Source organism: Strongylocentrotus purpuratus, unplaced genomic scaffold (genome assembly GCF_000002235.5).
Source record: "Strongylocentrotus purpuratus isolate Spur 01 unplaced genomic scaffold, Spur_5.0 spur5_scaffold_18, whole genome shotgun sequence".
Taxonomy (NCBI): domain Eukaryota; kingdom Metazoa; phylum Echinodermata; class Echinoidea; order Camarodonta; family Strongylocentrotidae; genus Strongylocentrotus; species Strongylocentrotus purpuratus.
This window is the reverse complement of record NW_022145603.1, coordinates 18,249,523-18,276,023: the sequence shown is the minus strand read 5'-3', so window position 1 is coordinate 18,276,023 and position 26,501 is coordinate 18,249,523. Positions and strand designations below refer to the sequence as shown.

The 26,501-nt window shown below is 37.0% G+C and overlaps 1 protein-coding gene across 1 annotated transcript in view; it reads left to right on the top strand.

Annotated features, from left to right (window-relative positions):
• LOC587671 overlaps nt 1–24,775 on the top strand; it is a 29,887-nt gene extending 5,112 nt beyond the window's left edge. Inside the window, exons 2-13 of the mRNA XM_030988807.1 lie at nt 5,576–5,870; nt 7,070–7,217; nt 8,201–8,337; nt 9,410–9,548; nt 11,322–11,417; nt 16,731–16,861; nt 17,393–17,478; nt 20,100–20,256; nt 22,253–22,351; nt 23,155–23,313; nt 23,850–23,945; nt 24,685–24,775. Of these exons, the coding sequence (XP_030844667.1) occupies nt 5,576–5,870; nt 7,070–7,217; nt 8,201–8,337; nt 9,410–9,548; nt 11,322–11,417; nt 16,731–16,861; nt 17,393–17,478; nt 20,100–20,256; nt 22,253–22,351; nt 23,155–23,313; nt 23,850–23,945; nt 24,685–24,768 (1,627 nt within the window). The 3' untranslated portion in view covers nt 24,769–24,775. The remainder of the gene's footprint in view (nt 1–5,575; nt 5,871–7,069; nt 7,218–8,200; nt 8,338–9,409; nt 9,549–11,321; nt 11,418–16,730; nt 16,862–17,392; nt 17,479–20,099; nt 20,257–22,252; nt 22,352–23,154; nt 23,314–23,849; nt 23,946–24,684) is intronic.
• Nucleotides 24,776–26,501: the final 1,726 nt, after the last annotated feature.

Below are 26,501 nucleotides of genomic sequence, written 5' to 3'. Positions count from 1 at the left end.
GTTATAAAAAAAGAGGAAAAGACCCATCTCAGTCATAAATATTGAGAAATTGACATTTTAATCATTTAAAATGCGAATTTTGTCCGACATTACGTCAAAGTGACAATACCGGTTCATCCAACCAGAACTGTCCATAATTACTTAAAGTGATTACAACTTCTAAACAGTCATAACTTTATTAATTGTTTTGTCCGAATTGCTAAAAACTGCTTTCTTTTAGACCAGTTATTTATCATGGTTGAATGGTTCCACTTTATATCTGTTTACGGCTGGTGATCGATAACTACAACCACGACAATGATAACAAGAATTGTTTATCTAATTAACCATCACCATTATATTTTTAAAAACACTTTTACAGAGAAGAAGGTTGCACGCAGAAGTGAAACTATTAGGTAGATTTTAAAAAAGACATAGAAACGTCACTCCGTGTACAATTTTCCTCTCAAACGTTGTAGATAGCTGGAGGCAATGGGTGTCGTTCAATGTACTTAAAAGGATTAGTTTCAGTTGAAGTTCAGTTTTATTTTTCACATTTCACTTTTCTGTTTTATAACTAACATGGTTATGTTGCGACGATTTCATTTATACTTTAAACTTTAAATAAGTGGGCAAAATAGAAGAAAAAAAATAAAAACACAGAAGGGTAATAGTCGAAATCAATGAGAAAATCTCACCAGCCAAGTGATTCATAATCTCAAAGAATAATTGTGAATAAGAAACACTAAGTGGAGATGGAAAAGGGAAAAAGAGAAAGAAGGCGAGTCCCACTACCATGCATGGCGACTAGAGCTTATTACCAACATGTAGAAAACTACACGGTATATCTATCAAACATGTCTTTTTGAGTGCATATACATTGTACCATAGACATCGATGTTAGGCGATCTTGTTTACGAGCAAAAAATACTATTCTTCGTGAGGTTTCATTCCCGATTCAGGATTTATACCCTTTGTTGAAATATGACAAAAAGATATCGTGGTCTATTAAACGCTTACAAAATACATTGAAACCACATGCGATCGAGATCGAGGTCCTAGCCGGATTTCCCTGACAGCCCCCATTCATCTTCTTTCAATTTGGTAAGGTATAGATTCGAGAAATATTAACTTGCAACGAATTTATTATCTGTTTCACTCACACGGCAGGATGGTTCCTTTACAATGCATAATCATGAAGACATCGCTAGAAAGAAAAACAGTTTGTGGCATTTCACTAGACTGTTATTAAAATTGTGCCATGCAGCTGCAGGCGCGTACACAGGGGCGGTGTTTTGAGGGTTAACCCCCCCCCCCCCCTCCCCTCAATTTTTTTTTGTTTTTTTTGTTTTTTTGGGGGGGGGGGGGTCAAGGGGGGGGGAGGGGATGTAATGAGTAAAAAAAAAATGTTTATACAAATTAATGATCCTTTACTCCCCCCCCCCCCCCCCCCCCACTGAGCAAATTATCGGTCGACGCAATTTTCTAATTTCTGGGTGCTCACTAAAGTTAAAGATAATCTGAAAGTTTGAGTGAAAACAGATCATTTTTAATGATAACAAATTGGGAAAAACTGATCTGATTGATTCCTTAATTCTCCTCACTATATCATTACAATTTATTGACATTTTACGTATATGTTAATCGTCACAAAGCAATGAACTGGCTCTATATACCATTCCAGGAATTTAAGTGTTGAAAGATATTTTAAAATCTTGTCTTATGTCTTATTTTCATAGAAAACGGTTGGGAAAATTCAAAAATGATTGTGATAATTTACTGTACTAAGACAGGAATCCATAAATATCTTTGTGGTTTGAGAGTTTTTTCAGGATTTTGTGGACGTTAGAAGGTTAGAAGGAATATAATAAGCAACGTTTCATCCAAAATTTACGCATTTTTTCATCAACCTTTTACAATGCTACCGAGTCCCTTCAAAAGGTTCAGTTTCAGTTTAAGTTCAGTTTTCTTTTTCACATTTCACTTTTCGATTTTATTAATAACATTGTATATAAGTCGACGTGGGCAAAATAGAAAGAATTAAAAACACAGAAAGGTAATACTCGAAAAACAATGAAAAAATCTCACCAGCAAGGTATATCATAATCTTAAAAAAGAATAGTGAATAAGGAAATCTTAGTGGAGATGGAGAAGGGAAAAAGAGAAAGAAGGCGATTCCCACTATCATGCATGGCGACTAGGGCTTATTACCAACATGTAGAAAACTACACGGTATATCTATCAAACATGTCTTTTTGAGTGCATATACATTGTACCATAGACATCGATGTTAGGCGATCTTGTTTACGAGCAAAAAATACTATTCTTCGTGAGGTTTCATTCCCGATTCAGGATTTATACCCTTTGTTGAAATATGACAAAAAGATATCGTAGTCTATTAAACGGTTACAATATACATTGAAACCACATGCGATCGAGATCGAGGTCCTAGCCGGATTTCCCTGACAGCCCCCATTCATCTTCTTTCAATTTGGTAAGGTATAGATTCGAGAAATATTAACTTGCAACGAATTTATTATCTGTTTCACTCACACGGCAGGATGGTTCCTTTACAATGCATAATCATGAAGACATCGCTAGAAAGAAAAACAGTTTGTGGCATTTCACTAGACTGTTATGAAAATTGTGCCATGCAGCTGCAGGCGCGTACACAGGGGCGGTGTCTTGAGGGTTAACCCCCCCTCCCCTCAATTTATTTATTTTTTATTTTTTTTTTTTGGGGGGGGGGGGGGGGGTCAAGGGGGGGGGGGGAGGGGATGTAATGAGTAAAAAAAAAATGTTTATACAAATTAATGATCCTTTACTCCCCCCCACCCCCCCCCCCCCCCCCACTGAGCAAATTATCTGTCGAAGCAATTTTCTAATTTCTGGGTGCTCACTAAAATTAAAGATAATCTGAAAGTTTGAGTGAAAACAGATCTTTTTTAATGATAACATTTGGGAAAAACTGATCTGATTGATTCCTTAATTCTCCTCACTATATCATTACAATTTATTGAAATTTTAGGTATATGTTAATCGTCACAAAGCAATGAACTGGCTCTATATACCATTCCAGGAATTTAAGTGTTGAAAGATTTTAAAAATCTTGTCTTATGTCTTATTTTCATAGAAAACGGTTGGGAAAATTCAAAAATGATTGTGATAATTTACTGTACTAAGACAGGAATCCATAAATATCTTTGTGGTTTGAGAGTTTTTTCAGGATTTTGTGGATGTTAGAAGGTAAGAAGGAATATAATAAGCAACGTTTCATCCAAAATTTACGCATTTTTTTCATCAACCTTTTACAATGCTACCGAGTCACTTCAAAAGGTTCAGTTTCAGTTTAAGTTCAGTTTTCTTTTTCACATTTCACTTTTCGATTTTATTAATAACATTGTATATAAGTCGACGTGGGCAAAATAGAGAGAATTAAAAACACAGAAAGGTAATACTCGAAAAACAATGAAAAAATCTCACCAGCAAGGTAAATCATAATCTCAAAAAATAATAGTGAATAAGGAAATCTTAGTGGAGATGGAAAAGGAAAAAAAGAAAAAGAAGGCGTGGCCCACTACAATGCTTGGCGAAAACAGCCTAATATTTACATGTATACTGTATACGTTCAGTGGAGGTCACTACACGGTATATCTTACTTGTCTTTTTGAGTGCAGATACCATAGACATTAATGCCAGGCGACCTTGTTATAAAGTAGGAATTACTATTCTCCGTGAGGTTTCTTTTCTGATTCAGGATCGAGATCGAGGTCCTAGCCGGATTTCCCTGACAGTCCCCGTTCTTTTACTTTCAATTTGGTAAGGTGTAGATTCCAGAAATATTGTCCTGCAAAGAATTTATTATCCGTTTCACTTACTTGGCAGAATGGTTCCTTTACAATTCATAATCATATAAAAGACATCGCTAGAAAGAAGGACAAAAAAACCCTCATATTTCCGCATTCCACTAGACTGTTATTCAAACTGTGTCATGCAGCTGTAATCTCGTCCACGCCAGGCGACCTTGTTATAAAGTAGGAATTACTATTCTCCGTGAGGTTTCTTTTCTGATTCAGGATCGAGATCGAGGTCCTAGCCGGATTCCCTGACAGTCCCCATTCTTTTACTTTCAATTTGGTAAGGTGTAGATTCCAGAAATATTGTCCTGCAAAGAATTTATTATCCGTTTCACTTACTTGGCAGGATGGTTCCTTTACAATTCATAATCATATAAAAGACATCGCTAGAAAGAAGGACAAAAAAACTCATATTTCCGCATTCCACTAGACTGTTATTCAAACTGTGTCATGCAGCTGTAATCTCGTCCACGCCGCTTCTCATAAGAGGAATATACACATAAGAAAAAAAAGTCATTCAAATAACAATTCTATAACCCCCAAAATCATAGTAATCGGGCAAACAACTGTGGTAAAATGAAACTACATATTTTCAGACGTTCTTCTGTTTAAAATAAGCTAAATACCATTTTATATCACAGTCATACTTTTGAAGCACTTCTAACAGTGCCAGAAGGTTTGTGCGTTTATTTGTTTGAAGATGTTTACATATTTATCTACGAAGATGGGTTGTGGTCCATTTGCCACACTCCACCCAGGTGAAGTTATTGGGTACCTGATAGGTAAAGTGCTCGAGCGCTGTAATGGCAGCCGGGCTAAAAAGCCCGGGGTAATAATAAGGCACACCAGGAATGGCAACGTGCGAGACATGCTGTACAAGATTCCATTATAAGGTTCATAAGGTTCATATTTGTTGTCGATTAAGCAATGCAAATTTGTGGTATTTAAATGAAATATGAATACACATATTAACATATACATTCATACAAAAAGATAAATTTGATGCAATAAATTTGAATTTACAGAAAAACAAAACAAAGGAAAATAACTTAACATAGATATAGTTGTGCATCGAAAATAATAAACATGTAAACAAAGTGAGGTGTTTGGTTATAGTTATTTATCACTATTATTATTATTATTATTATTATTATTATTATTATAATTATTATTATTAGTAGTAGTAGTAGTAGCAGCAGTAGAAGTAGAAGTATTACTATTGGTATGATTGTTATTATTATTATCATTATTATTTTTAGTAGTAGTAGTAGTAGTAGTAGTAGTTCATGTAATAGTAATAATATTTTAATTGTTATTATAATCATCATTATTGTGGTTGTTATTACCACCACTGAAATAGTAGTAGTAGTAGAAGTAGTAGTAGTAGTAGTAGTTGTTGTTGTTGTTGTAGTATCAGTATCAGTAGAAGTAGAAGTAGTAGTAGTAGTACTAATAGTAGTAGTAGTAGTAGGAGTAGTAGTAGAAGAAGAAGAAGCATTAATATTGGTATAATGATGATAATTATTATTATTATCAGTAGTAGTAGTACATGTAGTGGTTATTATTACCATTAATCGACATTACTATCATCATTGCCAAGTTACAATCATCATTAACATCGTCCTTATCATCTTTAGCCCCGGCAGAATTACAATAATCATCATTGTCACGTTTCAATGTCACACATTGGAATACATTCGTGTTCACCAGTATAAATCTCGTTATTATTTATTTCCTAGTCCGGCGAAAGATGAAGCCGACGACACAGCAACTGGAAACGACATAATTGAAGACGAGTTCTCAGACATTGATGAGATTCTTAAAGATTATGACTTCCCGTTTGAGAACCTTATTCTCGAAGGCGGCGGCGCCCAGGGAAACGCTTATATTGGCGCCATACAGGTGAGAAATTGTGTTGAAATGTATATTTGTGTTAACCTGTTGTCTGCTGAATTCATTCACTGCCATATGCTTAATACAGGGGTCAACCGGTTCCAGCAGGCAATGGATTCCCAGTTTACTGAGTCATATAGAGTACCTAAGCTGTGACATCATAATAAACAATTTTTTTAAATTTCTCAATTTTTCTTCATTTTTCGAAAGAGCATCAAAAATACTGTCCGAATGTCGAAAACCAATTGAATATGTTAAAGACCGTCAATACTACTGGGCCAGAAGGGATTAAACCACACAGCAAGGTCACTGACAGGTGGCTATCTCATTAACCCAGCTCTCAACTAACATAAGAAAAAGAGGATCATGGGGGACCTACAGGCACCGATTGGGGAAGTTTTCTATATAGAGGGAGCAAGTAGCTACAAGTAGGACAGAGGGGCTTTAAGTATTGGCGGAGATATGACCATCTGAAATAAATAGATGTCCTATAGGAACTCCGTGCTATATTGCTCTGGCTGGTAATGTTATGATTGAGAAATTCCAAAAATAGAATTTTTTTTAATGACGTCGCAATTCACCATTCTATTAGTAATACGAGAAATAGCTACAAATAATGGTATGAGGAATAGTAATAGTAATATCAATGGTTTCTTTTCTTGTCATATGCGTCGGAAAAGCAAAATGTGTCATTAAGACATCTTCTTTTTTGGAAGGAAACTAATTTCATAAAAAAGATGAAATTAGGAAAAGACATCCGAAAAATAACAAAGCGCTAAGAAAAATGACTGTATAGAAGTGTAAAAAGGAGCAGAAAATGATAGAAGTATAAAAGCAGTAGCAGCAACAGCTATAGGAGTAGAAATAGTTGTAGTTGTTATTGATGTGATATGGTATGGTGTTATATCGTATTTATTTTTTAGATAGCTTAAACTGGACAGTACATATAAAATCAAGAATACACTGAATGGCTGGATAGCCCATTCAGCTGTGTTAATAATGACAAAACTATTCTCCCCTGGAGTCCAGAAGATTAAATGAAAAGAAAACTTTAGTGGCAAATATTGAGGACATTTAGTAATAGTAGTAATAGTGGTAGTAATAGCAATAATACTAATAATTATAATGAATATTAATAATAATCATTAACATTATTAGGCTAATACATAATGAAGATAATGATAGTAAGGATAGTGATAATAATAATTAATAATCGTCGTCAAAGTTGTTGTAGTAGTAGCAATAGCTGTAGAAAAATGAGTAATAGATAATTTAGAGGGATAAGGCATTGTTGGTAGGAACAGCATAAATTTTTAACATACAACCATGTACTATTACAGGAGATGGGAAAGCGAGGTTACTTGAAAAAGCTTCGTCGATTCGGCGGTACCAGCATAGGGGCGTTTACTGCTTGTTTCCTCGCCGTGGGACATGGACCTGACAAATTCGATGAAATTCTCAACGGGCCGCAAATCAAGGAATTGTTAGGTAAGGAAGAAGAGCGCAGCTTGTGAAGTGCAAATTTCTTTCGTTAAACAAAACTAGGGGTAGGGGAACTCGGCACCGCCCCTTCCCCATCTCTCGAACATGCATACCTCAGAGTCATTATAACACGATCGTAACTTCAACCGAAGGCAATTTCTGTTACCTTGTATAACGGATAAAAATTCTATACAAAAATCTATTATAGAAGTTGTTTTAGTTATTATTGTTGTTCTTCCTCTCATTATAATTTTCATTATTATTATCATTATTATTATTATCATTATCATTATTATTATTGATATCGAAGGAGGCGTCTATATCTTTCTAATTCATCCTGTTATATTTGTTACAGATGCTACACTCGCGGGTTGTTGCATATAGTAGGTCCATGGTAGAAGTAAGATAACAAACTTCTTAAGACACATTGGATTGCATCCTGGTCGTGCTAGTTTGTTGGTGGCTCCATAGTTCTCGAAAATATCAACCTCAGGCAATTTCAGAAGCCGTGAATAACGGATTATTTATTTATTTATTTCACTTCTTTATTCAGGGTAGTCTGTTCAGTTACAACAATAAAAACCGGGTCTTCCACAAAGCCCTATTATAAAAACAGCACATGAAAAATACATAAATTACAATTAGAACTGTACAATATCAAATTGTAATATTACACAGTTTATGCATGGTTTTACAAAATGATAACAATCAACTATAAAAATAGGTTAAACAAAAACATGGGAATACATTAACTTAATATAATATTACACAAAAGAACAATAGTTAATTAATGATAAGTATACTAACATTTCATTATAAGCATGGTATGGTAATGGAATCAAGTAACATGACAAAAACTGAATCAAAATAGATAATGAGAAAGAAACTGTGATGAACATGTAAGAACTAGATGCTACACAATAAACCATTATTATTTTTATTATTTCTTAAATTATTATCATTATTTAACCATGTGGCATTTGTTACAGATGCATCATTTGGAAAGTTGAGTTTGGTACCAAACTTGTACCTACACATGGGATGGCATCCAGGCAAAGCTATCGACAAGTTTCTTGGTGACGCCATCGCCGAGAAAATGGATGAAAACCCAGATGCGACCTTCAAGGTAAATCAGGGTGTCGTTTTACGAATCCGCCATTACTACAGGTTCCCCATCATCTGATTCAAACGCATGTAAAACCATATTCACGTGTTTCAATGGCATGTCGCCGAATATGTACTTATATTATGATTGTTTCCCAGATTCTGACCGTTTTTGGGATAGTTTACCTTGTGTATGTGTTTTTGTTTGCGTGTGCGTATGTGAATGTGAGTATGTGTGTACGCTAGCTGCATGGCGTTTCCTAGGAATACGTATTGCAATATTCCAACAAATTCCTCCTCCCAGGAATTCCAGGATGTGCATGCCTGTGTAATGTTGTGCTCCCTCCATCGTTCTCTCTCCTCTTTCTCCATTACATATGCAGTCCGTATTTCCTTTCTTTTTTCACTTCACTGAATTTGTACCTTTACATTGTGTCCAGTCATTAGCCTAGTGTTCATGTGAATGCTGTCTCTGTTGGCTCCTTTATCCTTCTTCTTTTGTTTGTTTATCGACTTGAACTTTCTCAGTTATCATTTTCTGAGGGTTCCACAATTTACATGCTCTTCTTATTCACTGGACCTCTCAATTATCAGCAGAATATATATCAGGGTTCATTTGCAATTATTCTACCTTTTCGTGATCAGATATATGTTGTTTTAATTGAAATTTCTTAATTTCAAATGTAATAATATTTAGTATAAAAATGAAATTAAAATAAAAGCGATCGCAACTACTTTGTTGAGTTCTGGTCATGCGATTGCATTGTGAAAGAAACGTTGTGGAATCGATCAGAAAAGGTATTGGCGTGTACTGCAAGGTTCTGGAATCATCAAAATGATAAGAAATTTGGCCCAGTCTTGGTAAAGTAACAATCTGTCATTATTTGTATGATGTTATATGCCATATTTATAATATTAAGGCATTTGAAGAGCCATGCTTTTCAGGGAACATTTTGCGTCTTATGTTTTTCCACACTTGCATAATCAATGATAACGCTCACAAATTATTTTTCACCTCTTCCCAGAGCTCAACCTTCTCTTTAAACATACATACATTATAAACCTACTTGTACATCTTTTTTTAATTTGTACAGCAACTTTACGACAAGACGGGGATAGAACTGTGCGTCGTGGTTACCAACCTCAGTACGATGATGGAGGAATACTGCCACGTGAAGACCACACCAGACATGTCTATGCGACTCGCAGTCAGAATGTCCACATCTATACCAGGCAAGTTGTGTTATGCCTCAGTCATAACTTTGCGTATTTGGCTTGCGTATTGCTGCGTATTTATGGCAAGCCGTTTTAACATTTATTCCTATATCTTGATATCAAGACATCGAGACCATTGCTTTACAAAAAAATAATAATCTTGATTTCAAGAATTGATAGGATACGCCTTCAGTTTTATAACCAATATGTTTATGTAATGCTCTGTCCCCTTATGCTTTCCCCTTATGCTTGATTAAGTCATTATCTGACATTTGCATTACCCGAAGATTCTCCGAGAGACGAGGAGATATTACATTTCTTGATAAGCCTACAGGTTCGCTGTGTGCAGACGTGTACATCCATTGATACTGGTATCTGCACTAAGTCTGGTGTCAGCGTATTATAACCATCTGCATATGGAGAACGAAGACACACTCTCTTACTTTAACCACGGACCTACTATATTGTTGTAATGTATAATTGCATAATTCGAAATAACATGATTATACAGGCTTCGAGGGACCGATTGGAGGGCAATTTCAATTTTCAGACTACATAATGACATATTCAAAAGATGACGCATGAGGCTGTTGTATGTTAGTCATTTATTTATTTTCCACAATCCATTAAATGAAAAACATGCCTAATACTAAAATAAGCCCACTAAATAGTTGATATATAGCGGTAGATATACATAAACATATATATATATATATATATATATATAGTTATCCTATGCAAACTTATTTATGTGAATTGCATAATAAAATCGTTTTCGAGGGTTGGCAATAAAAATAGAATAAATAGTAGAAACAGACCCTGAATAGGGAAATAAACAGCCTGTTGGATTCATTTTGAAGCATTATCTTCCAAGACCCGACAGCTTAATCTGTGTCATCCATATAAATAACGTCTATGACCACTCTGAGAGGGTAGATAATACTAATACGAGATGCATTATGCAACGTCTAGACAAAAAGGTCGTATCTCAACATTATTGTTCTTATTCTTCTTTTACATTTTGAAGCGTTGCAAACCTGCAAAACAATTATTTCAACATAGAGTATACAGTAAAAAATTCAGATACGGAAGGAGGCGAAAACCCAGAAAGCATAGCTTGAGTTGGGAACGCCCATAATAAATTAACATGAGATACATCCATGATTTTGTTTCAGAATCTGAGACGAAGTTACCGGATCCCTTTAAGAGAGCTTATACAGAAGATTTTATGCATGCACCAAGGCAATAGTTGCATTTGTATGCTATCACTCTCAACATTCTCTCCAAAGGCCACACGCGTCAGTACGTCTACGTCAGCTTTATGGCGCCTCGTATGAAATTTGAATTGAGTTGACTCTATTTCATTCTGCGACATTCTAATCAAATTACATTTCAGCGATATAAAATATACACAATATAACCATCTTTGTGTACATGTACATGTAAACAAGAAAACAATAATAAATGTTGACATTAAACAAAATGTAACATAAACATACTACCAAGAATTATTCATTAACAAATCTGCAGAAGAACAGTCCTTGACCGTTTGAAGGACTGCATGGCCGCTTGTAATCAATCTGACATCAGAAAATATTCGGAAGCATAGTTCTCTACCTTTGGACTCTCCGAATAGACATCACATACCTTTTCTGTTTCACTACATATTTGACTTTGTTGAAGAAATTCAATTAAAAAATAGTTATTATAAATATATTTGAAGATACGTTGCTTGTTTACATTCCCAATCTCTCTCTCTCTCTCTCTCTCTCTCTCTCTTATTCCATTCAGGTGTATTATTTCCCGTTACGCGAACAGACAATGGCCGAAACGACATGTACATTGATGGTGGCGTCATATGCAATTACCCCGTCCATTGCTTTGATGGTAAGAAATATTACTACTAATAATAGCTCACATTTATAATGCGCCTAGTACTTTATTTCTAGACGCAGCGCATATCATTACCCAAGTAATCTGATTCAGGCTTATGCTACGTTTACACTATGTTACCGGCGGCCACGGCAGTCCCGTTTGCCCGAAACGTAGTGCGCCGTAGGATTTAGGCCAATTTTATCCCTGTATTCAAGTATTGTTAGGTCTTGCCAAGTTTTCTCACGGTCTATCACGGTATCCGGCCGTGACGGGCCGTGGGGGGGGGGGGGGATGCTGAGTCCCGGAGGCTCCAAGGAGCACTACGGTTCGGCCCGCGTTCTACCACGGATGCCAGAATGTTCTCTCTCGGCCCGTCACGTTTTGATGGGGTCCCTCACGTTTCTCACGTTCTGATCAAGGTCCGACACGTTTTTCACGTTCTGTCAAGGCTTTCTACGGATAAAACGTGGACGCCGGGCAGCTTTGGAGCACGTTTGTGCCCACGGTATAAAAAGAAGGCCTCCCAAGCAAAAGCCATCATTGTATCCTGAGATTTCGACGAGACAAGTAATGATAAATCAAGTCTTTATTAGAGATCATGCATACACACAAAAAACAGGCCCGTCAACCCAGTGGGTTAGGCGGCAGGTTATAATCAATACGATATACAATAGCAAAGTACATTAACAATAATAATACAAATATTCGTCATTGCAATTAAAATGTAACAATTTATGTGATAACAAGGAGCACTGGGATAGAGAGAAAGGGAAAGGGAAGAGGTGAAAAGGAGAAAAAGAGAAAAGGAGAGGAAAACAGAAGTGGTATAGTACAGAACAGGATAAAAAGAGAAGATTGTAACATTATGATGAGGAAGGAAAGATCCCCATACATGATACATTAATCAATAGTGGTATAATTGAATGTGTCACTTAATTTCTTGTCCACAAATTCATCTTGACTACTAAAGTATTCTGTCAGAATGATCGTTAGGTCGTCAGCTGCTGACTTCGGGGTAATAATACCGGCACCAAGATCGTGGTATAGCAATGTTAAACGGTCCTTTATCGCGGCATTGTGGGGTTGCCATTCGGTGGCCCTCCGATTTGGAACGTTGAATCTCAGAAGATAAGCCTGGAACGTGAAGAATAATAATAACGATCCAATGAGCACGTATGGAGGCATTGCAGTTGTTAGGTGTTTCGTCGCCGGTAGTTGTAGGGTATGAACAATCGAGAGTTCCGATATATCGAGAGTGAAGATATATGATAAACGTTCCTTTTCAGGGCCCCAGGCTCATGTATAAGTCACCAAACGAAATATGACATATGATCACAACTTCACAAGACTACAGAATTGATGATATTAATATATCAGTAGCAGCACAAATAACAATCTGTGGGGGACTGCCAATAGCAAAGTTGCAGAAATTTACAGAGTGGTGTCATTACCAAGCTACCAGCGCCATTTCATAAATGCCCAAGATGAAGAAGATTTATTGTTTGCATGTTTGCTGGGTGAATACATCCAGTCTTTGCGTCAGCAAGAAGAAGGCCAGCATCAGTTGCAGGGAGGGAAGGCTAGAGTGAAGCAGGTATAGGAAGAAGGCGGATGAGAAGGCCGAGACGCGCCGTGATTAAACGCGACGAAACGGCTACAATTGACCCCTTCAAAATTGCTCAGACTTGAATAAAGCACCCCTGTCGGCCAGGTAAAGCGCGCAGTGTCAGACCGTAGTAGAACGCAACGCACTGTAGCGCGCCGGGTCGTAATCCGTCACACGCCGAGAAGCGCCGTGATTGAACGCGACGAAACGGCTACCAAACACCCTATCTTGCAGTGAGAACCGTCAGAAAACGTGGTAAAACGAACGGGACAAAACGTGCAGCAGCCGTGAAGCAACCGTGACTAACCGTGCAAGCGCGTAGCCAGGATTTCATTTTAGGGGGGGCGGTAATGAGCACGCGAAGCGTGCGAATCACTTAAAGAGCGCGCGAAGCGCGCTCCCTAGGAGGGTGGGTGCAGGGAGGGGGGAGTTTCCCCCCTCCCGCGCTAAGCGCGGAAGCTTTGAAAGAAGACGATTCGTTGTACCTTTCTCGACTCATAATCCTTGTCTGAATTCAGTCCCTCCCCTCTCTCGCGCGAAGCTTTGACGTTTCATTAAATTATTAGAGAAAGAAGACGATTCGTTGTACCTCTCTCGACTCTTAATCCTTATCTGTATTCAGTCCCTCCCCTCTCTCACGCGAAGCTTTGACGTTTCATTAAATTATTAGAGAAAGAAGACGATTCGTTGTTCCTTTCTCGACTCTTAATCCTTGTCTGAATTCTGTTCCCCCCCTCTCTGAAGCTTTGACGTTTCATTAAATTATTAGAGAAAGAAGACGATTCGTTGTACCTCTCTCGACTCTTAATCCTTATCTGTATTCAGTCCCTCCCCTCTCTCACGCGAAGCTTTGACGTTTCATTAAATTATTAGAGAAAGAAGACGATTCGTTGTACCTTTCTCGACTCTTAATCCTTGTCTGAATTCTGTTCCCCCCCCCTCTCTGAAGCTTTGACGTTTCATTAAATTATTAGAGAAAGAAGACGATTCGTTGTACCTCTCTCGACTCTTAATCCTTATCTGTATTCAGTCCCTCCCCTCTCTCACGCGAAGCTTTGACGTTTCATTAAATTATTAGAGAAAGAAGACGATTCGTTGTACCTTTCTCGACTCTTAATCCTTGTCTGAATTCTTCCCCCCCCCCCTCTCGCCCGAGGCTTTGACGTTTCATTAAATTATTAGAGAAAGAAGACGATTTGTTGTACCTTTCCCGACTCATATTTCTTAATTTGAACTCAGTTTCCCCCTTCCCGCGCGAAGCGCGGAAGCTTTGACGGTTCATTGTACCGTTCTCGACTCCTTTTCCCTTTTTCTTCCTACGTCCTCTTTCTTTTTTTCCTTCTCTTTCTCTCTTTTTTTTTTTTTTTTTGGCCGGCGTTTTGGGGGGGGGGGGCGACCGCCCCCACCGCCCCCCCCTGGCTACGCGCCTGTAACCGTGCACTAAACGCGACAGAACGTGACAAAACTTGAAAGAACCGTGAGATGCCGGGGGAAAAACAGGCTTACCGTCCCACTACAGACCGCCTCCAAGTTTTGTTACGGCCTATTACGTACTGTCACGTTTTGTTGCATCAACCCCGTTTTACTACGGCCCACTAGGTTTCTCATTGCACCGTGACTGCCGTGGAATTTTTATTGACAGTTTAAAAATCTGGCCCGGCATCCACGACAGTCATGGCCTGTCACGTTTGCCCATACGGTCCCCCGATGTTGTCTCACGTCTATCCCGTTTCGTCCACGGTGGCCTGAAACGTGGTTGCCGTGGCCGCCGGGAACATATTGTAAACATATCATTACCCATAACATAATGTATGCACATTTTCACTCCCTGGGGAGCATTCCAGCCAGTCGCCATTTTACAAGCGCCACTTACTAATCCAACCACATTCACTTTCGCATCCTACCGGGTACCCATTTAACACCTGGGTGGAGAGGGGCAAAATAAGTTCAATGTCCTGCGAAAGAACACATTTAGTGGCTTGAACCGCGGACCTTGTGATCCACAGTCCGGCGACGTATCCACTAGACCACGATACCTCTACATTGGCTAATACATCCAAAGTAATTGCAGATCGGATGAGGTGTCCAAAACTGCTTATTGATTAAAGGCAAATTCATATAAAAAGTAATATTTGTAAAATTAACTTCCAACAACATAACTACACAACATTTGAAATAAAAGGCCTTTCTGGATGCAAAAAGAAAATAAAAAATGAAAACACTGAACAGTCGAGGAATCCGGAAGAGGTGCGGTTGTATTTGCTTCATGGGGTTTCTCCTGTCTCAGTGTCTCCTCTCTCTTGACTAGTCATGAAAATTGCAAACCTAGAACGCACACTTTTCGCATCACGCTTAATGGGCGTGGCTTTCATTGACATTTCAATATGAACCAATGAATTGACACCGACACGTAATAAAGCATCATTGTGATTCTGATTGTACAGGTCCGTATAAAGGCTGTGATGACGATTGCCCCTAAAACGAAGACATAACCCTGTCCATTCTGAATCAATATATTACACACATATACAGTACCTTTCGAGAGTCTAGCAAAAACTATGAGCTAATGAAGAGGCCTAAATAGTAACTTACCCGAGGGCAAATTGATATCAAATGTACTATACCCTCGGCAAGCCCCGGGTATACTAAATTTGATATCAGTTTGCCCTTGGGTAAGTTACTGTTCATGTCTCTGAATGCCCATAGTTTACTAGAGCCAAGAAATACATTGTATATCTATTTTATATCTCTCATGAGCATCTCACGATTACAAAGAAACATGTAATTTGACTGTGCGCATTCAGCAGCTTCGGCCTAAATTAAATAAAATGGGAAGGAAAGGGAAGAAAGAAAAGGGCTCCGGCGTAGAACTGCGAGAGAAGGAGGTAAAGGGTTTCGTTATCCTCAAGATTAGCATCAAAATCGGCTTTTATATCCTTACAAAGATCCCATAACACAAAATGTCCCTAGGCCTACCTAGCTGATCTGTTTCTCCGTGTTTTTGCTGTCATTTCCTTCGTTAAATTTCAACAGTTCTTCCACATTTAACAGGTGAAAAAGAGAATAATCGGCAGCCATTTCAACTCGGTCATCAGTTATGGAAGCAGCTTTTTTGTCCTACTATGTTTTTTTCAATAAGCTATCCTACGCGCACGCCGCGCTGGAAATCCTCCGATGGCTGTGCACACCATACCGGCTGAAGAAACTTCAAGCCGGAGAATGAGCTGGCGCGCTCGTTGCACAGCACCTCAAACAAAGAAGAAATGTTGATATTGATCGCAGAAATATCGATGATCGTGGGGGAAAAAGTGGATTCCGGAATGTACTATGCCACGCCAAAGTGGAGATTTTCTCCCGCTCTCAAATTGACGGTGAAAATATCCCCTTTTCGTGCTCTGTAAAAATCGTAATGCAAAAAACTATACATGAGGGATATAAATATTTATATACCTCTTTTTGTATGTTGAATAAATCTAGTCATCTGATTGGTCGAAATTGGAATCATGATTTTAGCCATGCCCGCCTATCGGTCAATATTTGTTGTTAAGATGCCCGTATGCCCGCCTACGGGTCAATAGATTTTTTAAAGACGGAAAGTACGATTTTACCCTCCTTTGACTAACCAAAGACCGCAGTATTCACTGACACGGTCGTTAGTCAGACAAAAAACGACACCCAGTTTGCACCCGACATGAATAACATTTTCCTTTCTTTCTTAGGATGGTGGCTCTCAATGAAGCCGAAAGATTCTTTCTTCAAGAAGATGAGCCCTCTACAGGATGGGGCAAAACTGCTCACCAAGAAGGAGAGGTTTGGAGACCCCAATGAAAAGACATTTGGAATGATCATTGTAAGTAATTTTTTCTATCAATTCAAATGAAGTCAGATGAATTTATTGAAATAAAATTCACAATAATTTATTCCTTGGAATGCTAGAGCGCCGTATTGCAGCCGTGCTAAAGCCAGGGTAATAATCGGGAACGCCAGGAGGGTCAAATCTGACTGACATGAGCGCTATACAAGAACCCATTATTATTATTATTTTTATAGGTACAAAGGAAGAATAACAAAAAAGTTACAAGCGAACCGTCGGAAAGGTATTTCAGATCATCATTGAGAAAAGAAACTATTGCAGCACTAGAGTGCACTGTCTCGTGTTGCTCTTGTCGGTTAAGGAATAGTGAATAGATCGTACTTTGTCATAAATTATGATTTCATTACAGGGAAATATATATGAACTAAAATATATATTTGTTTAAATCTATTAAAAAAATACGTTCTTATTATAATTTCATTTCGGAAGTGTTACATTCAAAATTAATGGATTGCTAATGGTGTTCATTAGGCCCTCTCTCTCTCTCACTCTTCTCTCTTGTAACAGTATAGTGACTATGATTCGCATGTATTGCCTACCAACTCTGAGCTGGAGGCCATCAATTATCCATTACCTGACACCAAACTCGTCAGGTAAGAGTCCAAGGGGGTGTTCCACAAAGATCCTAAGTCGAACTTAACTCTAAGTTGGACTTAAACATTATAGAGACCCATTTGTAGCCTTAAATATATGATTTCCCGGCGAAATTCGCGAGCTTGTCATTCGAATTCATTTACTTTGCATTTAAGTTAGCGCAGATCAGGGTTGCCATGCCAATTATCATTCAATTTTCCCGTTTTGGTATTCAATTTTGAATTTTGGTCGAAAGGTTTCATAGATATTTCATTGAATTTAGAAACTGCTCAACTAGCATTCAAATTAATCGTCACTTGTCGAATTAAAACCTGTTATTCGTATTCGAATTATGTTTATTAAAGTTAGGAATGTTAGGGGGAAGAAATGCAACACACGTTTAGAGTTTTAAAAAAATGCAATTAAATGCATTATATGCCATTAGGGTCTTTTCTGATATTCCATTTATTAATTTTGAGGACAATGCATATGGGTGTAGTCAGACATTAGGTAAAGAAGGGGCGAAATCAAGGGATATGGCAATTTTACACGGACATGTTCATATACCCCGGAAAAGTGAGGATACAAAAATACCTACCTCAAGTCACAATGTTGTACCCTACCGCCATATTGAAATTGTGATAAATTTATGATGAAACACAAGACAAACAACTTCCTTACATGAACATTTACAAAAATATTGAGACCATCAAGTCCGTAGATGTAAGTCGTTTTCTTTCTTAACAATCAAACTTAAAGGATGATGAATATCAGATAAATCTAACAGATGTAAGAAAATAAAATATAATGAAATACAGATGGAAAAAACAATCTAGAAAGAAAAAGAATGAGCTATAAAAAGTGTGTAATAAACGAGAAATGTACATTGACCACCAATTTAAGTGCACAAAGTGCTTATTTGAATGCCGAATTCGAATGCTAAAAGTACACCTTCGCGATGTTAGAAATCGTTTTGCGCCAAATCGAATGACCAAATAGCGAAAGAAGCACATTATGCATTAATTTGAATGAAACATACATAGATTCTAACGACAACTTCATAGATTTGAAAACTAGAAAAAGGAATATAAACCCAAGATATCTGACAGCACTAAAATCGTCGAATTAAAACGCAAGACAAATTAATTTAAATGACAAACTCGCGAATTCAGCCGGAAAATCCTATAAAATATATTCAACAAAAATCATTAAGTATTTTAAACTTTTCTTAAACTCCACATTAAAAACATGAAATCTCCTTGATGATAGCAAATATGAATGATTTGAATCAATATCTTTTACAAAATATTTTCAAAGATGCCAACGGCTTTCCATAATTGATAAGTTCAACTTAGGACCTTTGTAAAACACCCCCTGTACTACATTAGTTCTACTATTATTTTTGACTATTACTATAGCTTGCATCTCTGGTATGATTGTCGTAGGAGACGGACTTCTTTCTGCAAAAAGAAGGCATCGCTTTGTTTTCTATTTCAAAATGGAAATTCAATGGTACGCATATAAGCACTTTCCAAGTATTTCCCAGTATTTGCCGGTATTTACCAGTATTTCCAAGTATTTCCCGGGATATTGCCCACCCCGGTGATGTTCTTATCAATCTCATTTACCCAAATTTAGAATGATGTTTTTTTTCTTCGCCATAGCCTTGGTTAATGTTCATGTCTCTGCTCCATACAATAAACAATAGTATCGTTAGTATCAACAGCATTAGGCCCAACACGAAATCATTTGGTTGTCCTCGACCGCCCGCTCGTCATTTTCGGGCCGCTTGTAATGAAATTATTATTTTTTGTAATTTTGTTTTTTGGGGAGCAATTTTAAAATCCAAACATACCATTTTGTGCATTTTACAAGGATCAAAATGCGTCCCGCTGCCAGTTTGGTCTTTTTTTAATGCAATTCTGTCTTACACACTGTTCATTGTATAGACTTCGCACCCGATGAGATTACTAAAACTAAAATGACTTCTGAATAAAGATGCACCGCACACGCAATGAATGTTATATCTTCACTAAAAAAGTAGCGTGATAGAATATTTCACAAAACTTATGTTTGATATTTTCCGAAATTATTTCCCCATTAATATTGATTTAAATATTATTTGAAGCAATGTTTGCTGCATTCAGCACGAGGAAGTTGGGTTTACTAATATTTTCACTTATACATTTTCAACCTTGCAAACTCGCACTTGAAGGCATGCACGCACCCGTAACGCCGTTTTGCTTGGCAACACAATGTATTTTAAAGCCAAAAATACTTTCTGTGTTGGTGTTGATATTAATTGTACATTTGTTAAAAAAGATGATATTAAACTATTTTTTTACCAAAGTGTTGTATTAACTTTATTTGTTTAAATGCTTGACGTCTCAAAGATTTTTATTTTCTTTATGGAAAAATAAAAAAACAAAAAATAAATAAATTAACAAAAATTGGGGGGGGGGGGGGAATTAAAGAAAGACACAAATTTAAAAATGAATAAACAAAATTCAAATAAAAAATCCGCCCGCCCGCCCCTACTCCAGAAAAGCAATTGAGGACAACCAAATGATTTTTTGTTAGCCTTATCAACCAAATGCATACTTTCACCTTGGATTCTTTGAATGTTGTTTCAATGTTGTAGAGCCCATGAACAGATGACGCAAAACAGGAAAACGGGCATGGAGAAACACAAACAGGTGCAGGAAGCAATGGAGCACTTCTGGAATGATCTGCACATGGAGGATCGTGATGGTGACTCAGAGATTGATCGTAAAGAGCTTCGGAAAGTCTTCGAGCATGTACGTAGGTCTATACGTTATCCAGTCTTTACCAACCCCGTATCACAGTTGACGTCATTTGTGTGACGCAAGGGTGCATCAGTATACAAATGATGCACAGGTTTGAGTGCGTCGGTAGGGATTGTGTGCACGCGGTACCTTTGAATGGTTTTAGACCAAATTCAAAGGTACCGCGTGCACACAATTCCACCGATCCACGAATTAAACCTGTGCATCATCTGTTTTATAACATGGGGCCCCAAAAAGTGTCAAAAATACAAAATGTTGTTATTTTACAGATTTACCGGATGCATGGCAAAATCATGCGTCCGGTAATTACCGGACGCATAATTTTTTTTACCGGATTTTACCATGATTCTTAAATTTGCATAATTTGTCTGTTGTTACTTATGCAATGGATTTAAACAAATATAGAATGACTTAGGTCTAAAACTTAACAAAATAAAGTCAGGCCTTACTGACCTTTACATGAAACATTAACAAAAGAAAGTCATTAAATCAATAAAAACTTATTTTGCAAGCTTTTTTGAGTTTTGGGGAGGTGCAATCTAAATTCGAAGAGGTCTGGATCTTGTCCATACCAAGTACAGAAAATGTGTGGTGCTTCCCGGCCACTCTCGCTTCAGTTTCACCAACACAGCCTCGAGAAATTGAAATGAGTTACAGATATCTAAAGTACAGTGATCCAAAAAGTGGCGTTGCCACAGCGAAGGTACTAAAGTCTAGGTTTTCAACTCACCGTCAGTCTATGTACAGAAGCATAGAACTTAGTTTAGAACGATAACAGTTTGTCCGATTCTGGCGTAAAACGTCTCCTAAATTGACGTTCTTGATCTGTGCAAACTTTTCCAACTTTGAGAATCCATACTTTAATTTAATATTTTCATGCTAGTTGCATCTGAATCATCCAACACTTAAGATAATTCTTCTTCTGATAGAAGCTGGAAAATCAAATCGCCGCCGCGATTTCGCCGTCTTGTTTTGGGTTTGGTTTTTTCCTTAGTGGAGAAGAGAGAAAGTGCAAACAATCGGTATACCGGTGTTATCGATTCCAATATCGCCTATATCATGTTGATATCGCGTGCATCCAGTAAAAATAACTACCCGGTAATTGACCAATCAGATTGCAGGAATTCTTCTAACCATCTTATAATAAGCCTTGCGTTCTTTTTAGAGAGAGAGAGAGAGACGTCGTATGAATATGTGATTGTAAACGAAGAGTTCCATTCATTTTGTTAACTCACTGACGGTGCATGATAGTCAGGTGATGTAATGACATAGGTGATAATGACCCCCCCCCCAATAAAGCCTTTTGACGCATCGTGTACTGCATGAACTATGGCCGTTTCACAGAGGAATTATTTGGTCGTGTCATTACCTGCGCTATTGAAGCCTTTGAAGGCAGTTAATAAATGCGCCAGTTTTCCTACGAAATATCCACACTTTTCATTTTCTACTCTCTTAGAGTACGATGTTCCTCTCCCTTGAGGTATCAAAGCTTGCGCCAGTTTTCACTCTCTCTCTCCGTCTCTGTCTCTGTCTCTCCTTTCCTCTTGATCCCCTCCTCCCTCCCTCTAATTCTGTACTTTCACCCCTCACTTCTACCTTCTGCCTAATCATCTTAATCTCTTCAGCACAGCTATCACTCTTTATCGTTCTATTTACCATCTCCTCCCGTCATCTTCTCATACATCTTGTTCACTCCCATCCTCAACATCATACTTGTATGTAGGAATTTTAAAGTTTTATAAAAGATTACCATGCATTCAAGCTTGGCTGATGTGGCAATCTTTCTTTTCAATTTGTTTATGTTAGTATTACAATATATATTTAATGTCTATAGTTACATTTGTTTTTTAATTGATTCCCGCTACATAACCTGAACTAGTACTCGTTGCTAATTGCACAATGTATACCATTCAAAATGCTAAACTAGGATCTACTTTCTCCCCTCTCTCCCTTTTTTTGGCTCCTCATTCTTTCGTTCATGATCTAGACAAACGAGTTCACCCAGGAAGATATTCTTACGCTGTTCGGCAAGGCCCTTACAGCTGATGAAGTCTTCGATCTTCTGGATACCAACAAGGATAACAAGGTAGATCAGTGCAGCATTTCTGGTATAATTTCATTTAATGATGTTTATAATGCTCCCTATCATGAATAGACCCTATTGTCACAATCATTTCATAAAAAGAGGTGCATGTAAATATATCTTAAAACTTTATATAGGCAACAGTGAATACAACACATGATAAGTGATGCAAACTGAGATGTTTATTTATTACTTTTACTTATGTATTGATATTTAAATGGTAGCCAATTTAGCCAGTAGTCAGTTGGTCTCCCACGGGGTCCTGTGAATAAAGAAAATTAGGACTATCAATCAAACCAATCGCAATAAAAATAGCATGTCAGAAAAAAAACATATATACAATTAAAATTCACATTAAAATTAAAAGTAAAGTTACAGTTGACTTGGCAATATGAAGATCATGGTAACTTTGTTTAAGGTAGGTTTTGAATGAGTCAAGCTTTGTGGGATAATGACAGTTATATAAATGAATAGACCTAAACATGCTGAAAGTGACCTGCACTAGACACAGAATTGTGTACATGGGACTACACGAAATGTGGCGTGAAAATTCGATCCAAATTAAGCGTGCGGCTTACCTCGAATCATCGGTTCATCGCGCCGGGCTGGATAGTCGCGTACGTGACCCGAGCTTTTGTGAAAACATACCCATTTATTCATGGAATAATCACAATCGGAAGCGATGACCCGATGATTCGAAGTAAGCTCTTTTCAGGACACTTATTTTTTCCAATGACATTCTTTAACCCTTACACAAATATAATGCAAAAAGCTTCCAAAATATTTTCACTTTTTTCACCTATTAGATTGTCTACAGTGAATTGATGAGGCTGGCTAACAAGAAGGGCGTAGGGCTCCATGAACAACACATTGGATCTGGTCGGCAAGACATCAGGAGTTCGACTGAATTTGGGATAGGTATCTTTAAGGCGCTGCTTATGAACGTCAAGCGAGCCTTCCTTGGGGTGAGTGTTCTCTTTCTTTTGTTGATATTAGAAGTCGTAATATTTCATTATTAATATAATTATCAAATTTAATGTCATTATTATTATTATTTTGTATTATTTTTATCATCGTTATCTGTATTAACCATCGTTTTATTATTATTCTCATTCTTATTATTACTCTTATTATTATCATCAATATTATTATTATTATTATTACTATAATTATCATTACTTTTTAGTAGGGTCCTTAATCGGGGCAGCGCCAGGAGCGTCACGACGTGACGGACATGTCCGCCATATAAGAAGCCACTATTATTATTATTATTATTATTATTATTAATATTATTATTATCATTTTGCATGTTATTATCATTATTATTATTATTACCAATACTTTCATTTGTATAAATTATTATTGTTGTTTTTGTTGTTAGCATTATTATTATTATTATCATTATTATCATCATCATCCCTACCGACGTTATCATCATTATCATAATTTTTACTACTATTATTTGAATATCAATTTTCTTTCATCCTGTCGACGACTGCAGGGCGATGATATCGAGCGTACAGTGCTCATCAACACAGTCTACTATCAGTCTTTCGACTTCGAGCCGCAGACAGAAGACCTTGATTTCCTGGTCGAGGTAAACATTATAAACACCATAACATTTCTAAGGGCTCGTTCAGATAAATGCAGGCGGTAAAGTCTCGGCGCAGAACCGTGGATTTTATTACGTGCAAATAAATGAGAAAGGTCTTACGCGTATTTACTTAGCTATGTGCAATAAGATATACTAAGATATTACAAGAAAATATACGATGTAATATATATGTATATATATATATATATATTAGTGCTTCCAAGTATTTGTTCATTCTGTTTAATAGATTTGTTCATCTATTTCAGAGAATTTGTTTTGGACTCTCGTATTTTCAAGCAATTTGCATTTTTTTCATGGTCAGAAAGTACTTATTCTTTTTTCTTTTTTTAAAATTTATATGAAATGCAGAAGAAACACTAATCAATTCAAATCAGATACATAAAACAATATGAAGCATATTTTATTTTACGTCATCATTAAAGAAAACCGCTGCGGTTTATCGCTGCATATCAGAACAAGGCTTCACAATAAAAGGTAACGTTCTCAAGAAACATGAATCGAGAGAAATTAATTTTACGCATACTTAAAAAGTCAACAATTTGGTAAAGGTATGAAAAGTTTAGTTGTTAAGTGTATGTATTAATACTTTACAATGTAGTATTTGTAAGAGAACGCTGACGTTTAATAACCGAGTCAACAAACCTGTTACATTACCCTATTTTCCTCCCATTTTGTATTTGATAATCTTAAATCCCAATCTCGTTTGCATTTTCACATACAGCAAGGGCGTCGCGGATTCTTAAAGTTTCTGAAGTACCATGCGATCAAAGATGCATCAAAACAAGACCAAGCATGTTCGACGTAGAGGGCAGTCTACATCAGTAACTTTATATTTCACGTTGATCTTTTTAGTAACATTTGCATTTTAAATCAGTAGTAGAAATTATACGTATGAATGAAATATTGGTTTTAAGTATTTGGCAACAATTAAGCTTGCTTTTAGTTCTATATGTATATATGATTTTAGTAGGGATGACATAAGTATGAAATATATATAGACACAAGAAACTTGGTTTGAATTTCACAAGCGCTTTCGATTTATTATATTATCATCAGGTGACGTGAGCCTTACATGGTGTTATATAGGTGCGTATGTATATGCAGGTGGACGATTACACTGTTCAAATAGGTACCAGTATTATTAAGCTGTCCTATGGATTAACGGTTGATTTTATATACGACTTTGATTGTCCTGAGTTTTCCTCTCTTCTTCGTAGGATTAAGATTTAAAGGACGTCTGTACTAGTTTCGCAGGGAGGAATTAGACCACCCAGCAAGGTCACTGACAGGTGGCTATCTCATCAACTCGGCTTTCAATTTACATAAGAAAAGGAGGATCGTGGCGAACCAATGGTCACCGATTATGTATTGTTTGCTATATAGAAGGAGCAAATAGTTACAAGTAGTACAGTGTGGCTTTAAGGTGTAAAAGTGCATGTAATCTGTCTTATTGTAGATCACTAATCTGTAAATTAAAAAAATAAAGATATTCAATTAGAAGAGAGTTGTATGTGAACAGTAATTCTGTGTCGGGTGTATCTCCCGTTTCACCAATATATTATTATCCTCTGCCATGGCAGATAATATATACATTAAAGGTATTACAAAGTTTTGGTATAGTGTCATGAATTTGGTTCAAATGAACATATTGGAAGCATATGCGATCCTACAATATTCAGTGATCGTTGTCGCGGTTGAAATCGAGTCTAAAGTTATGAAATTGTAAATAATAAACTCTTTATGTTGTATAGCTTCCTCTCAAGGTCAAGATATTAATTAAGCTATGAAACAATGTTTCTAGACTAAAATCGACCGATTAGCTATTCCCGTTTGGGAATTATATATCACAACAACTTATTCTGAGATTTTCATTGTCGCAGCTATCATTGTACGGCCGTAGGAGCTATTTGAAATTTATCAAAATTTACCGGGAGCACCGGTAAATTTGTATATTTGTATATGTTTTTTTTGAAAGCAGAAGTGTTTTAGGGCCTATTTTTGTTAGTGCTTATAATACATCCACAGGGGCATCCAAATATATTAAAATTTTAAAGAATCACTATCCACTCAATTTTCTAAATTTCCCAAAACTTTGTGAATTCAGATAAGTAAATGTAAGTAGGAATGATATTTTAGACGCCTCGATCTGGTGTTTTTAAGGCAATGTGATTAGTCTTGTTTTTATGGAAGGGCAAGCTTTGCAGCTTTTGTCTTTACATATCTGTATGCCACTTCCCGCAATGGGTAATTGTTTAAGTGCGTCCCTTGCTAGTAATTGTTGAAAAATTTAGTTTTTGCGTTTATAAAGGGTCAGTTTTGTCCCTTCAAAACCTGATTGAAGTCTTTTTCTTTGACAAAGTGCGTATTGATATGATACTGATATTGATTATCAGTTTGCTGACGTTCGGGTTATTTGGATTACGGATATGAATAAATGATATTGCTTCAATAATATAACATTTGGCTTACATGTTTAAGTCCTTCACGAGAGAGTTTTTTGGCTTTTTTAAATTCCGTCCTGTTTGTTGGTTTCCACGA